The following is a 14,670-nucleotide window of genomic DNA, read 5'->3' on the forward strand; positions in this document are numbered from 1 at the left end:
CATGAGACGATAAAAATCTTGAAACTTCTACCAATTTTCATTTTTCATGTTTTAGTTGCAGATATTGATATTGAAGATAGAAATCATTTAATTCGTTCGCATACTCTTGACTGAATCAATGCTGACTTGACTAGACAAAGACAAAAAGAAGCGTGTCCCATGTTCCTACTTTAAGCCACCAAACTGCTGTATAAACTTACTAAAATTCAGTTGTTTATAGGTAGCCTACAAGGTATATAAATTGCTTACTTCATCATTGTCAGCATTACTGCCACGGATGTAAAAATAAGATGCACAAACTAAATGCTATTTTTGGTGAATAATGCGGAAGCATCTGACCAATAACTGTCCAGCTTTGGCGCGGAAACGTCATGTGAGTTTCCGTGACGATGTATCACTGCGCAGGTACACGATCTGCGCGTGTCTGAAAGCGTTAGGTCGATCTGGGACATGCCAAACTGTGTGTGTCTGACAACTCTAGCAGGAAAGTGAGCACGACTGATCACAATTAGGCGGACATGTCACTTGTCATCAGGTGATGGCTTAATAACATATACCAGCATCGAAATGTTATCAATTCATTTGTCACGTATTTACTGTTATCTGTCAAAAATGTGAAGGCGAAATTTCAAGAATCCACGTTTATGTTTTGCATCTTTTTATTTTGTGAAAAAAATATAGATGTAGCTAATATGTCACTGTTGTCAATTCGTTACGCACTATGTAGATTGTGCTGTATCATGAAAACTCACCCTATTGAAACATCATTTTCCGTGTTTGATTCACAGAAAGAGATCATCGAGAACATGGACATGTATTTCGTTTATTGTTCGCCTGTCAGAAATATCGGGAAACCCATGAATTGATTTTTATTGCAACAATAGTTTGACGTGTTCCGGTGTTAACCTCGACTGCCGAGGGGTCAGCGATGACGGCTGACGTTGTAGCGCCCTCTTCAGTTTTTCGTCGAGTGATCTGATATCCCTTCAACCATGATTAAAGACATTGGTCATATTGACAGAATACAAAACTTTCCTACAATGTCATGCAAAATTCAAACTCTTCAGGCTTTCTAGAGTTACTTCAGCATCTACATGACCACATTCACATGCATGTTGTTGATTTTGTTTGAGACACAGTAAGACATCCCATTTACCAGTTATTAACATGATGAACGTACCGAACAAGACATCTCCACTCATTACCCTGTGTACAGTCGTTAACAGGTGAGACTTGGTACCCTTATGAATGTGATTCAAGTTTCCAAACGATAATTCCTCTAATAAAGATGGCGTTACCCTAGTAAGTAGAATATAACACCAGTATGACTTTCCAACGTACTAGTAACAATATTTCAGGGTTCCTTGCCCATTGACAACATGGTATCTGCTAGACGATGGTCCTTAGTATACCGTTTCAAGGATATAGCTGTTTTTCTGCACATTTCGTCGAGCTTTTCGTTGTTTCTTATTCCCAATTGTTTCTCAATAAAATTTTTGATAACAAAATTTTCTTTAACAGGATCATCGACTTTTTACTAGATGATAAATGTTTAGAAGTATTTGACACTCTACCTATTCCTGAGTACTATATCTCTTACAAGACGAATATTGCTTCCTTTCATCTCGGCAATCATTTCTATCTTATAGAATTTTACTTGGTTCTATATAAAAACACATTTCTTAAATAAATAAATAAATAAATAAATATTTGGATTTAGAATTGAGTGATTTGGTGAAAACCTCTAACCCTGCCGAAACTCTGAAACATTAAGTAGAGCAGACGTTTACTATTCCGAAACACAGGGTACAGGAGACGCTTTCTATTCCGAAACACAAGGTACAGGAGACGCTTACTATTCCGAAACACAAGGTACAGGAGACGCTTACTTTTCCAAAACACAAGGTACAGAAGACGCTTACTGTTCCGAAAAATTTGAATTAGGTTCATATTTTTCCTTTAACAATGTTGTTTTTAGATTGGAGCTGTGTTCTTGGAAACTCGTTTACTGAATGACGTAGGCAAGTTGAGAATTGCACAAACAGTCTGCTGTGTAATCATAGTGCAATTATAGAGTTTGTGTTCTACGCATTGCCGTGTAACCATATAACAGGAGTACAATGATATGGGTTTGTGTTGTGCTGATTGCCTTGTAACCATATAACAGGAGTAAAATGATATAGGTTTGTGTTGTGCTGATTGCCGTGTAACCATATAACAGGAGTACAATGATATGGGTTTGTGTTGTGCTGATTGCCGTGTTTTCATAGAACAGGAGTATAATGATATGGGTTTGTGTTGTGCTGATTGGCGTGTTACCATATAACAGGAGTACAATGATATGGGTTTATGTTGTGCTGATTGCCGTGTTTCCATAGAACAGGAGTATAATGATATGGGTTTGTGTTGTGCTGATTGGCGTGTTACCATACAACAGGAGTACAATGATATGGGTTTGTGTTGTGCTGATTGGCGTGTTACCATATAACAGGAGTACAATGATATGGGTTTGTGTTGTGCTGATTGGCGTGTTACCATACAACAGGAGTACAATGATATGGGTTTGTGTTGTGCTGATTGCCGTGTTACCATATAACAGGAGTACAATGATATGGGTTTGTGTTGTGCTGATTGCCGTGTTACCATATAACAGGAGTACAATGATATGGGTTTGTGTTGTGCTGATTGCCGTGTTACCATATAACAGGAGTACAATGATATGGGTTTGTGTTGTGCTGATTGCCGTGTTACCATATAACAGGAGTACAATGATATGGGTTTGTGTTGTGCTGATTGCCGTGTTACCATATAACAGGAGTACAATGATATGGGTTTGTGTTGTGCTGATTGCCGTGTTTCCATATAACAGGAGTACAATGATATAGGTTTGTGTTGTGCTGATTGGCGTGTAACCATATAACAGGAGTACAATGATATGGGTTTGTGTTGTGCTGATTGGCGTGTTACCATATAACAGGAGTACAATGATATGGGTTTGTGTTGTGCTGATTGGCGTGTTACCATATAACAGGGGTACAATGGTATGGGTTTGTGTTGTGCTGATTCAACATAGACGTCTTTTTTTTTCTTTCGAAGACATTATAATTAACAAAAACACATTTCTTAATTAACAGAATGGAGGGGACGGAACCAAATGATATGTGATTTGCACGTGCTGTAGGGCGGAAGAATGACGCAAAAATGTGTTAACAAGATACAGAAACGACGGGACATGCATACGTGAGGACCTAGCACGCACAGACCGCTGATGTCGCGTGCGTATGTATGTTTGTGTTGTAGTAAAGCTAGTGTTTATGTACTACGACACCATGTGTTGAGTGATGAAGTAGTTACTACCACCGATACTCAAGCACGTGCTTTGGCACGTACTACTGTCAACTACGGCCTACTGATAGCATTCTTGTATTGGCCTCCCAAAGACAATCCTCTTGATTCCCAAAGCACGTGTAAAAGATCGCCATCTTTTGTTTTCTCGCCATCAATAAAACTATCAATGGATACTTTGGAATCTCGTTTGTAGCACCGTGCTGACACACCAGTATCGTACAGATGATACTATCAATTTATGTAGCCCACGTGCATTCTCGCATCCTCTGAAAACTCACGCGGCTAACTTAATACACGTCAGACAGCAGCACAAGTAGGTTACTGGTGGGTGTTCCCTACTCATCATCAGCACGTGCAACTAGCAAAATATAGTTAATTTATTAATATCTACACATTTTATTTCCTGAGGCATTTTTCGTTTCTTTTTCAGATATTTATACATACCAAAGTTATATTTAGGGATACATATATTAATGTACTAAGTAATACTAGGCGCGTCATTGACATATAATAAGAAAATAAGAAAGCAACTTCTTGACTCGCCGCCTATAAATCTCGTCTTCAGAACCAGCAACACTAATGGTACCCTGACATAATTATTATTTCTTTAGCATGTCAGTCAATCAGCCACAACCCGAAAACAAATCCAGAACACAAGTTGTTTGCAACACTTTCATTCTAATTGTATGTTGACCAAAGAAAATAGCTATAAAAATGATATATAGATGTGCAGAATTTAAAAAATTCCAAGTGAAACCTATGTGTATTTAGGAGGTAGTCAGAACAGCCATTGCTCCGTCAACTCCATTGGCTCTGCAAGTCTAGGTAGATTTTCAGTTAAGTACCTCCTTGCACCGAAATCGTCGATCTTCAAACTGTTCATCATATTTACCAAATATGGCAACAACCTTAAGAGACCATCCGCTGTCTTTTTCTATCATCTATGCATTTGGAACAACCAAAACATTCGTTGGTTGGCGAAACGAGGTGTTGCCAAGAAGAAATTGGTAGTCGCTAGTAAAAAGATTAACAAAGTTACGATTGTTATACATGTAAGATATAGATTGTGTTTATTGTCAGTAATGTCACTTTGTAAGTAAATATCTGGGCATGTTTCGGATTTAGACAAGACGCTAGCCTTTGAGTGTTTTTGTGTATAGGGGTATAAACGATCGATTATTTTTTTTTTATATTTGTACTAATTTTCGATATTGTACTTGATTTATCACTCAATATGAAAGAAAGTGTCGATAGACTTCGAATTTTTTATCGGCTGTCTACCCTTACTGTCCAACAGTTTTATCCGTGGGTTGTCTACCCTTACTGTCCCACAGATTAAGCCGTAGGTTATCTACCCTCATTGTCCCAAAGTTTTATCCATAGTTTGTCTACCCTTACTGTCTCAAAGTGTAAGCTGCGGGTTATCTACCCTTACTGTCCCAAAGTTTTATCCATGGTTAGTGAACCCTTACTGTCTCAAAGTTTTAACTTTGGGTTATCTACCCTTACTGTCCCAAAGTTTCATCCATGGTTTGTGTATCCTTACTGTCTGAAAGTTTAAGCTGCGAGTTGTTTACCCTTACTGTCCCAAAGTTTTATCCATGGTTAGTGAACCCTTACTGTCTCAAAGTTTTAACTTTGGGTTATCTACCCTTACTGTCCCAAAGTTTCATCCATGGTTTGTGTACCCTTACTGTCTGAAAGTTTAAGCTGCGAGTTGTTTACCCTTACTGTCCCAAAGTTTTATCCATGCGTTGTCTACCCTTACTGTATCAAATGTTTATCCATGGGTTGTCTACCCTTACTGTCTCAAAGTCTTAGTTGTGGGCTATCTACCCTTACTGTCTCAAAGTTTTAACTGTCAGTTATCTACCTTTACTGTCCCAAAGTTTCATCCATGGTTAGTGTACCCTTATTGTCCCAAAGTTTTATCCATGGGTTGTCTACATTTACTGTCTCAAAGTTTTAGCTATGGGCTATCTACCCTTACTGTCCCAAAGTTTTATCCATGGATTGTGTCCCCTCACGTCCCAATGTTTTATCCATGGGTTGTTTACTCTCACGTCCCAAAGTTTTATCCATGGGTTGTTTACCCTCACGTCCCAAAGTATTTTCATAGGTTGTCTGCCCTCACTGTCCCAAAGTTTTATCCATGGGTTGTTTACCCTCACGTCCCAAAGTATTTTCATAGGTTGTCTGCCCTCATTGTCCCAAAGTTTTATCCATGGGTTGTTTACCCTCATGTCCCAAAGTTTTATGCACGGGTTGTTTACCCTCACGTCCCAAAGTTTTATCAATGGGTTGTCTACCCTCACTTCCCAAAGTTTAAGCCATGGGTTGTCTACCCTCACTTCCCAAAGTTTAAGCCATGGGTTGTCTACCCTCACTTCCCAAAGTTTAAGCCATGGGTTGTCTACCCTCACGTCTTACCCTTGGTATCGTTAGGTATGAACATTTGTTTGGTACCCGCCTAGGTCGTCTCTTCTCGATATCCGATGACATAAACACACTCGATCAGACCGGTCGATTTGTTTACTCACTTTTGTATGCTTCCTATTGAGTAAATAATCTCTATAAATCACAACAAAATGGTTGGTATGTAGTTTTAATTTTTATTCAGGTTTAATAGATACTATAGTCATTTTAATATGATCCGTGCATCATTTCTGTGTTAATAAGAATATTACCCTAGAAAGTCTTTCCATGCATCACAGAAATATTTGCTAGAAAAAAAATCTATACCAGTTCAACATCGCTATCTTTCACAAACTTTTAACAGCAGCCCTTGAACGTGATTTACATATCTGTAACAATATCGACATTCTTCGCCAGAGATATGCTTTCACAGTTACATAAAACCTTACAAGTTTCGTTTATCTCTTTAAAGGGCAAGAAAAATGTGGAGATTAAAAAAAAAATTTAAACACGATTTTGATTTTATTTATCTCAGTTGGCAATTGACGTCTTTTTTATTTTAGGTTTGTAATAACAAAACAATTTTCATTAATTTTTTGTAATAATATAGACATGATCTACCGTTAATAGACTATAGATAAAGTGTCAACAGAATAATACCTTTTCAGCAGAGGTATTTGTGTAAACAACAAAACACACACGAGATGTTCGGATAAATACAGTGGAGATTCCGTAAACAGCAACACCAAAAACTGTAATGACAAACCAACAGCAACACTCAAAACACGCCTAATATAAGTTTAATATCAGAGCAGGATACGATGGTCTTCAAAAGTAATACTGGTGACGAGCGATATAATCATTCATCCGTGACAATATTAAGCAATAAACCAATAGTGTCTTCACCAAATGAAACCTATGCAAACTTGTCATACTGCGAATGCCAATAAATAAGAGAAAGGATTTCGAGTCGACGACTTGTGAAGTGAAACTTAAGTCTGGTGCCAAATGACATTCGTATCCAGTGGGAGTATGGAATCATTTGAAATCACAACTTTAAAGTACTTTCATATACACGGTATAATATTTACGGTTACGGATAGTATCGTAGAAAATAATGATGTTTATCAATCAAATGTATCAATATTACCCTCTTAATGCAGTATCACATATATTGAATTGGAATATTAAACGGAATTTAATGAACTCAAATCCATGACCATAGATAAGCATTCAATGAATTTCGTCCCTGGAAGCTTATACTTTTGAGCAGGCCTCAATGAATCCTATGACTTCTCCTGACCATTCGAACGCATGCATAACATGAAACACAGCTAGCGATACAGACTCCAAAGTACAGGTACCTGGACATATTGTAGAGGCAGCTATAAGGCGTTTTAGTCAGTAGCGTTTGTATACCCGTACTGTTGTGAGGTGGAAGTTAGAACTTAACACTGCTGACTAACACAAGTCCTACACAATTTAAACAAACCATACGTTAACACAAGGACAGGACTGAGATAGTTCTTAATTAGGACAGAACGAGCAGAAATTGACATCTTGAATTTCTTAATCAAGTTATGCACAAATAAACTGATTATAAATAGGCTAGATCACAGTATAATTCGTGACGAGTTTTCAAGTCGATCAAGCACTGAATCCAATTGGGTGTTTACGAAAACGCGGCAAAAAGTAACCAAGGGAAACGAGTCTTTAGATAAGCAGGGTCATACACTTTTAGAATCTCAGTTAATCAACTACAAAGGTTTGGCTACAGATATTACAGCTCACAGGATTACATGTCCCGTTGTTCGCACACAGCCATCACTTCAAAACAAAACACACAAACAAAACTGTTCTATGTAATTCAAATTTGTAGATGTAGAATATAAATAAATGATGCGAGACGTGTGTCCTAAATATAAAATTGTGTGATTCAGATTGACATAACAACTTTCAAAAGACATCAGATTCCATGAGTCAATTTACAATAAAGTTGATACAAAATAGATCAATACTTGACGTGTCACAGAGAGATGTTTAAAAACAAAATTTTCCTTACGTCATATATAATTCAATGACGGTATATCACAGGCAAACGAGTGACCTTAACTTATAAAAATGACAAAATACAATATATATGTATATATACACACAGTCTAGTCGCTATAAGACATACCTCGAAAAATATCACAGTTCAAGTAAACACGAATGAAAGATATAAAACACGAGGAAAAAAAATAAAAAAAATATCTGAATTGATAGAGTTAATCATATCACAATATCACAATACATTATATCACAGATAGGACAAGACATGCAGTGATAATAAAACAATAGTTTTACTTCTCATTACAATGTCTTAGCACGTGCAACTAAACTCTAACTACGTATAAACCAACCTTTAACACGTGAAAATATTTGATTTCTTCTTAATGTTTATACGAGAATAAAATACCGTGGAGAACGGTTTAGAAAATAGAGAAATCTCGCTAGAACATTCAAAACATGGTCAAAAGGCACCTGTATGTATTAATATTGATAAATGGTGCGACATCCAGCCATTTATAGATATAATAGGTCACCAAGGCATTCGTACAATGTACTATATTGTATTACACTGTATTAAAAAGTTAAATAAATTATATATGAACAGGATGTCTATACAATGTATTTACTTGCATTACATTGTATGACAAGGCACATACAATGTATTCCGTGTATTAAAGTGTATTTCACTATGTATGAAATAGACAATGTAATAAATTAAACACATTATACATGTATGAGCGAAACAACAATATAATGCACTAATCTGTGTTACAATCTTCAACCTTTCATAATCGTAAGTGTAGAATGTCTGTCTACTGACGTAAAGCACTGCATTCAGAAAATAATGTGTTACTTGTAGTGTAGACACTAAAATACTTTTTTTCAAATTGTCTTTACATTTATTGGAAATAGTAGTGCCTTTCTGTAATCTTATTATGAGTATGCTTTTGGCAGCATGAAATTCTGTAAATTTTAATATCAAACAATCAATGAATTCTAAACATCAGGACTAAACATAATGTTACAAATTTATTATTCAATACGTCATAATGTAACGTACGTGAATGCTTTAGTTAGCTGACTGCTATCTACCTGTAATCAACGCACCTGTGCTACATTATCATAAGTCATATATGTATGTCGATGTGAAAAGTTTAATAATTAAAGCTACATATTTTGAGCGAGACAAGCGTCCATTTCATTGGCAAGGAAACCCTTTAAGAGTTTACAACAATTGGAAATAGATTGAAACAAAACTGAATAATAACAAAAATCACAAGTTAAAATATATAAACCCTTTTAATGGGTTTTAGATTAAAAGTATCCCGATTTGAGATATAGAACAAATTACAAACGAATTTGCCTCCCACAGTAAATTGTTTGAACTAAAAACTAACATTGAAAGCGACAAGTTTTGGAGATGAAACTCTCTACTGATAAGATATGACTAGATAAAATGGAAATGACTTGCGGATACAGTCGTAAATAAGTTCTACAAAGAGACAACAAGCAATGGAAAATATCTTCATGGATTCTTTAACCTGTCAAGAATTAAAATAAAGTGTGCTGGATGCCCGGAGTCGCACTACATTCAAGCGGCAAAATATGTTCCTAATTCCAGAATCCGCGAAAATTGCATTGAAAGGAATTTCTGAGTTAGTTGTTGTCCAATGCACGCAACTGGATTGTAATATACACAGAGCCTTATAGACAAGAGCCGATAGCCTTATCTTTCTGCTCTTCTTCGCAGGTACATCTCAAGTACCCCTGCTAAATGAACGAATTCAAAATTGATAAAAAGTTTAATGCTATCATTGATAATATAAAAAAACTATAATAAAACCAATAGTATGAAGGTAAAATGCTGTTCCAGGAGATAAGAGAACGACGCAGAGGCAGAACATGTTTAAATGGAATTATCATAGCAGACACAATATTACATTGTAATCAACAGGCTTCGAATGAAACATCGACAGGCTAGAAAACAACGTACTGGTGTACATTTCTAATATTGTAAGGCAACGTTCTGATAGGTATTATTGCAGCTATTAACATTTAGGGAGGTGTATGTAGAATTTATAATGTATACAGTTTATCAAAAGATCGCTTTTCTTACACATAACTTCAACAAAACATACACACGTCGGTGTATCCCGTTCTCCAGTACACGATATGCTCATATACAAATATATTCATTATTCCCTTCTTATCCTCACAGACTTGTGTGATAGAGAGGGAACTGTTCATAAACAATACAGGACTAACACTAATGTCAAAGTTATATGGACTGATTCCTAATCACTATCATTGTCTGGGTAAAATGACAATTCAACACCAAACGAACCGTTTATCATGTGTAACATTCATATATAAATATCATATATTGAAGCAAAAATCTATTGCGATTCTGTTGTTATTTCATATCTAACAGAACAGGTAATATCCGCGATATAATTCGCTGAAAAAAAATACGAGATCAAATACACTATTATCTTTAAAATGTTTAAACTATATATAATTTAATCTTTCAGCGTTTGAGTAGTTAGTGAAGAAATGTGTGGAGAGAATTTCTTTCATAAGAATGAATTAAATAAAAGTCCAAGGAAGTTTATCCTGATCGATCTACAGACCAAAGACAAAATCTGTGTATATATGAGACTGTATATAGGTGAGCCAGGTGTGTAGGAGTAAATCCTGGTTAGGGTCCCTATATTGGCAATGATACTATATCGCACCTCAGATCAAAAGAATGGAGAACTATTGCAGAGGCACTTTAGCCCTCAGCACCGCTACTCGGCCAGATTTCAATCTGCTATTGAACACCTGTGCCGATCATGGTTCGTGTGATACAATAGCAGTATTGGTCTGTCAACCATCGCCCATATATCCACCGCCGTTTTGTTTCCGACTGTCGTACAGATCCCAGATCCGAATTGTCCCATCGTCACTGCAGCTGACAATCCGGTCCGAGGATACCTGCAACAATTAAACGTTAAAAATACATTTAATTGAATTTCACATAGATGTGTTTTGAATAATGACTATATCAATGAAATTCAATCAAATTGGATTTAGCCTCTAATCACTACTGTCAATTTCCAAAACAAATTACAAGATCGAATTTCATTTTATTCATTATCAAACAAACTAAACATTTGGAATAAAAATATGAATTTCAATTAACAATGTATAGCTGTCAGCAGAAAAAAAACCTTCTATTTATTGGAGACTATGCAAACCAAAGACGAAACAGTGCATTTTCGTTCAAACACCGCTTTTAGGGAACATTACCCGCCGTGGATTTAGAAGTTTTTAACCCACTTTTATATTATTATAATAAATCATAAAGAAAAGTACAAAGCTGGCAATGACTTGAATGTTTTCTGAGAGACATGAAATGGGACGGGCTTTGGTACGTCTGTTGTCGTGAGTCGGGTTTAAATCTATCAATCATCTTGAAACTCTAGCCGCACCTGTTTCTGTAGGTACACGGCCAGTATTGTGTACGGGGCACCTGATAATCACAAACATGGCCGTATTGTCCCCACCAGATGCAAGGCACCGAGGAATCAAACAGATTTAACACCTGAACATGATTATACCTTGACAACGGTGTCGGCCCAGGTAGAACCCAATGTAATGTCAAACTGTCTTACATCTTGTCATACAGCAATCAACAGGTGTTAGACTACAACATCCTCACCTATCGCCAACAGGTGTAACAACACAAACCACAATCGTTTGATATCTTCTAAGATTAAAACATAAAACCTGAACAAATCATCGAAATAGAAAATTGGTCCACACTAAAATGTTAAGCATCCTTTCGATATTATCACAGTGAATGTAAGCATTTAACAAGCAACCAAGCACAAGTTGCCCTTCAGCCTTCCCATTAAAGTTTGAAGCTGTAAATGTCATTCGGATTGATAAATGCATATCAATACTGGGACAATGTTATCCGATTTTCATTAGTTAATATAGTCTAATTGGGTATCAACTGAATAAGGATACCATCTGCAGCACAACGTCAGTACGCGGATGTGTGAGCACTCCATTCCCACACTTGTCTCATTGAACCTGTCAAACACACATTACACATTGCAATCCACCCTGTCATCAGTTTTCCAAGATGGGCGCTGGTATGTTAAAAATTACACAATCACGTTATAATACATTGGTTTATACAATGACTGAAGTTGTACGTTTAACTAAAAAAGTAAGACCGACTTGCCATACACAGATTACCTTATACATGTAATTAAGATACGAACCATCTTCACAAATAATACGTCATATCATAAATATGTATAATTATAAATGAAATCAGTATTACTACATTTTGTACGTAATGTAATGCCAATTGACGATCATACACATTCGGCCATCGAGTGACTAAATATACAAGTTGCGACTTTTAATTCAAATAAATGACTTATGGTATGTCACGAAATGCGACTAGCGTTCACAATTTTGTATACCGTGTATATGGTACGTGGCGAATTGTAAGAATTGTTTTAATCGTATACACAGCCGTCTGACTGATGGCATGTGACGAATTGTGACAATTGTTTAATCTTATACACAGCCGTCTGACTGATGGCATGTGACGAATTGTGACAATTGTTTAATCTTATACACAGCCGTCTGACTGATGGCATGTGACGAATTGTGACAATTGTTTAATCTTATACACAGCCGTCTGACTGATGGCATGTGACGAATTGTGACAATTGTTTAATCTTATACACAGCCGTCTGACTGATGGCATGTGACGAATTGTGACAATTGTTTAATCTTATACACAGCCGTCTGACTGATGGCATGTGACGAATTGTGACAATTGTTTAATCTTATACACAGCCGTCTGACTGATGGCATGGGACGAATTGTGACAATTGTTTAATCTTATACACAGCCGTCTGGCTGATGGCATGTGACGAATTGTGACAATTGTTTAATCTTATACACAGCCGTCTGACTGATGGCATGTGACGAATTGTGACAATTGTTTAATCTTATACACAGCCGTCTGACTGATGGCATGTGACGAATTGTGACAATTGTTTAATCTTATACACAGCCGTCTGACTGATGGCATGTGACGAATTGTGACAATTGTTTAATCTTATACACAGCCGTCTGACTGATGGCATGGGACGAATTGTGACAATTGTTTAATCTTATACACAGCCGTCTGACTGATGGCATGGGACGAATTGTGACAATTGTTTAATCTTATACACAGCCGTCTGACTGATGGCATGGGACGAATTGTGACAATTGTTTAATCTTATACACAGCCGTCTGACTGATGGCATGGGACGAATTGTGACAATTGTTTAATCTTATACACAGCCGTCTGACTGATGGCATGTGACGAATTGTGACAATTGTTTAATCTTATACACAGCCGTCTGACTGATGGCATGGGACGAATTGTGACAATTGTTTAATCTTATACACAGCTGTCTCGCTGATGGCATGTGACGAATTGTGACAATCTTGCAATCGTTCTTAACTTTATACACAGGTAGCTGCTTTACGGTATGTGCGAATAGCTAAAATCACTTTACTTTATATACAACTAGCTGGCTTATGACTTGTGACGAATTGTGACAATCATTCTTTAAATACAAATTCCTGAATTACGGCATATGACGACATGAGTCAATCGTTCTTAACTTTGTACAAAAATTCCTGGCTTACGACCTGAGGAACTTCGTCAATCGTTCCTAACTTTGTACAGAAATGTCTAGCTTACGAACTGTGGAACTGCGTCAATCGTTCCTAACTTTGTACAGAAATGTCTGGCTTACGACCTGTGGAACTGCGTCAATCGTTCCTAACTTTGTACAGAAATGTCTAGCTTACGACCTGTGGAACTGCGTCAATCGTTCCTAACTTTGTACAGAAATGTCTAGCTTACGACCTGTGGAACAGCGTCAATCGTTCCTAACTTTGTACAGAAATGTCTAGCTTACGACCTAAGGAACTGCGTCAATCGTTCCTAACTTTGTACAGAAATGTCTAGCTTACGACCTGTGGAACTGCGTCAATCGTACTTAACTTTGTACAGAAATGTCTGGCTTACAACCTAAAGGAACTTCGTCAATCGTTCTTAACTTTGTAAAGAAATGGCTGTTTACTACTTGGGGAACTGCTTCAATCGTACTTAACTTTGTGAAGAAATGACTGGCTTATGAGCTGTGATGAAATGCGTCAATCGTTCCTAACTTTGTACAGAAATGTCTAGCTTACAACTTTGTACAGAAATTCCTGGCTTACGACCTGAGGAACTGAGTCAATCGTACTTAACTTTATGAAGAAATGACTAGCTTACAACCTAAAGGAACTTCGTCAATCTTAACTTTGTACAGAAACGTCTGGCTTACAACTTTGTACAGAAATTCCTGGCTTACGACCTGAGGAACTGAGTCAATCGTACTTAACTTTGTGAAGAAATGACTGGCTTATGACATGTGATGAAATGCGTCAATCGTTCTTACTTTTCACATCTATGATATATAACGACAATTATTTACAATTACATAGCAATAGAGTACATGAATTTTTATTAACTTTATTTACAATATATTCTCTATATTACCTCAACTATTAATGCATAATGCATTTTCCTTCCTTGATCTATGTACAATTTCTGACAGTGACTTTACTTTACAATAATGATTTCGAGCGTGTGGTATCGGAGGAATGTCAGACATGACACTTCACGACCTTTAAAGTTGTCCGTAAACTGATTTATGGCTCGATCGGAAATATTAATTAAGACATCATCTGATCAATTACCTCATGTAACAGGTAATTCTCGTCATCTTTAAAGTTTAACCCATG

The 14,670-nt window shown here is 36.7% G+C and overlaps 1 protein-coding gene across 1 annotated transcript in view; it reads right to left on the bottom strand.

Moving 5' to 3' along the window:
- Nucleotides 1-10,683: 10,683 nt before the first annotated feature.
- LOC132546363 (uncharacterized) overlaps nt 10,684-14,670 on the bottom strand; it is an 80,282-nt gene continuing 76,295 nt past the window's right edge. Inside the window, exon 21 of the mRNA XM_060210076.1 lies at nt 10,684-10,791. Coding sequence (XP_060066059.1) covers nt 10,684-10,791 — 108 coding nt within the window. The remainder of the gene's footprint in view (nt 10,792-14,670) is intronic.

Source organism: Ylistrum balloti, unplaced genomic scaffold (assembly GCF_031769215.1).
Source record: "Ylistrum balloti isolate Yb309-2 unplaced genomic scaffold, AGI_CSIRO_Ybal_v1 Utg369886, whole genome shotgun sequence".
NCBI classification, from domain to species: domain Eukaryota; kingdom Metazoa; phylum Mollusca; class Bivalvia; order Pectinida; family Pectinidae; genus Ylistrum; species Ylistrum balloti.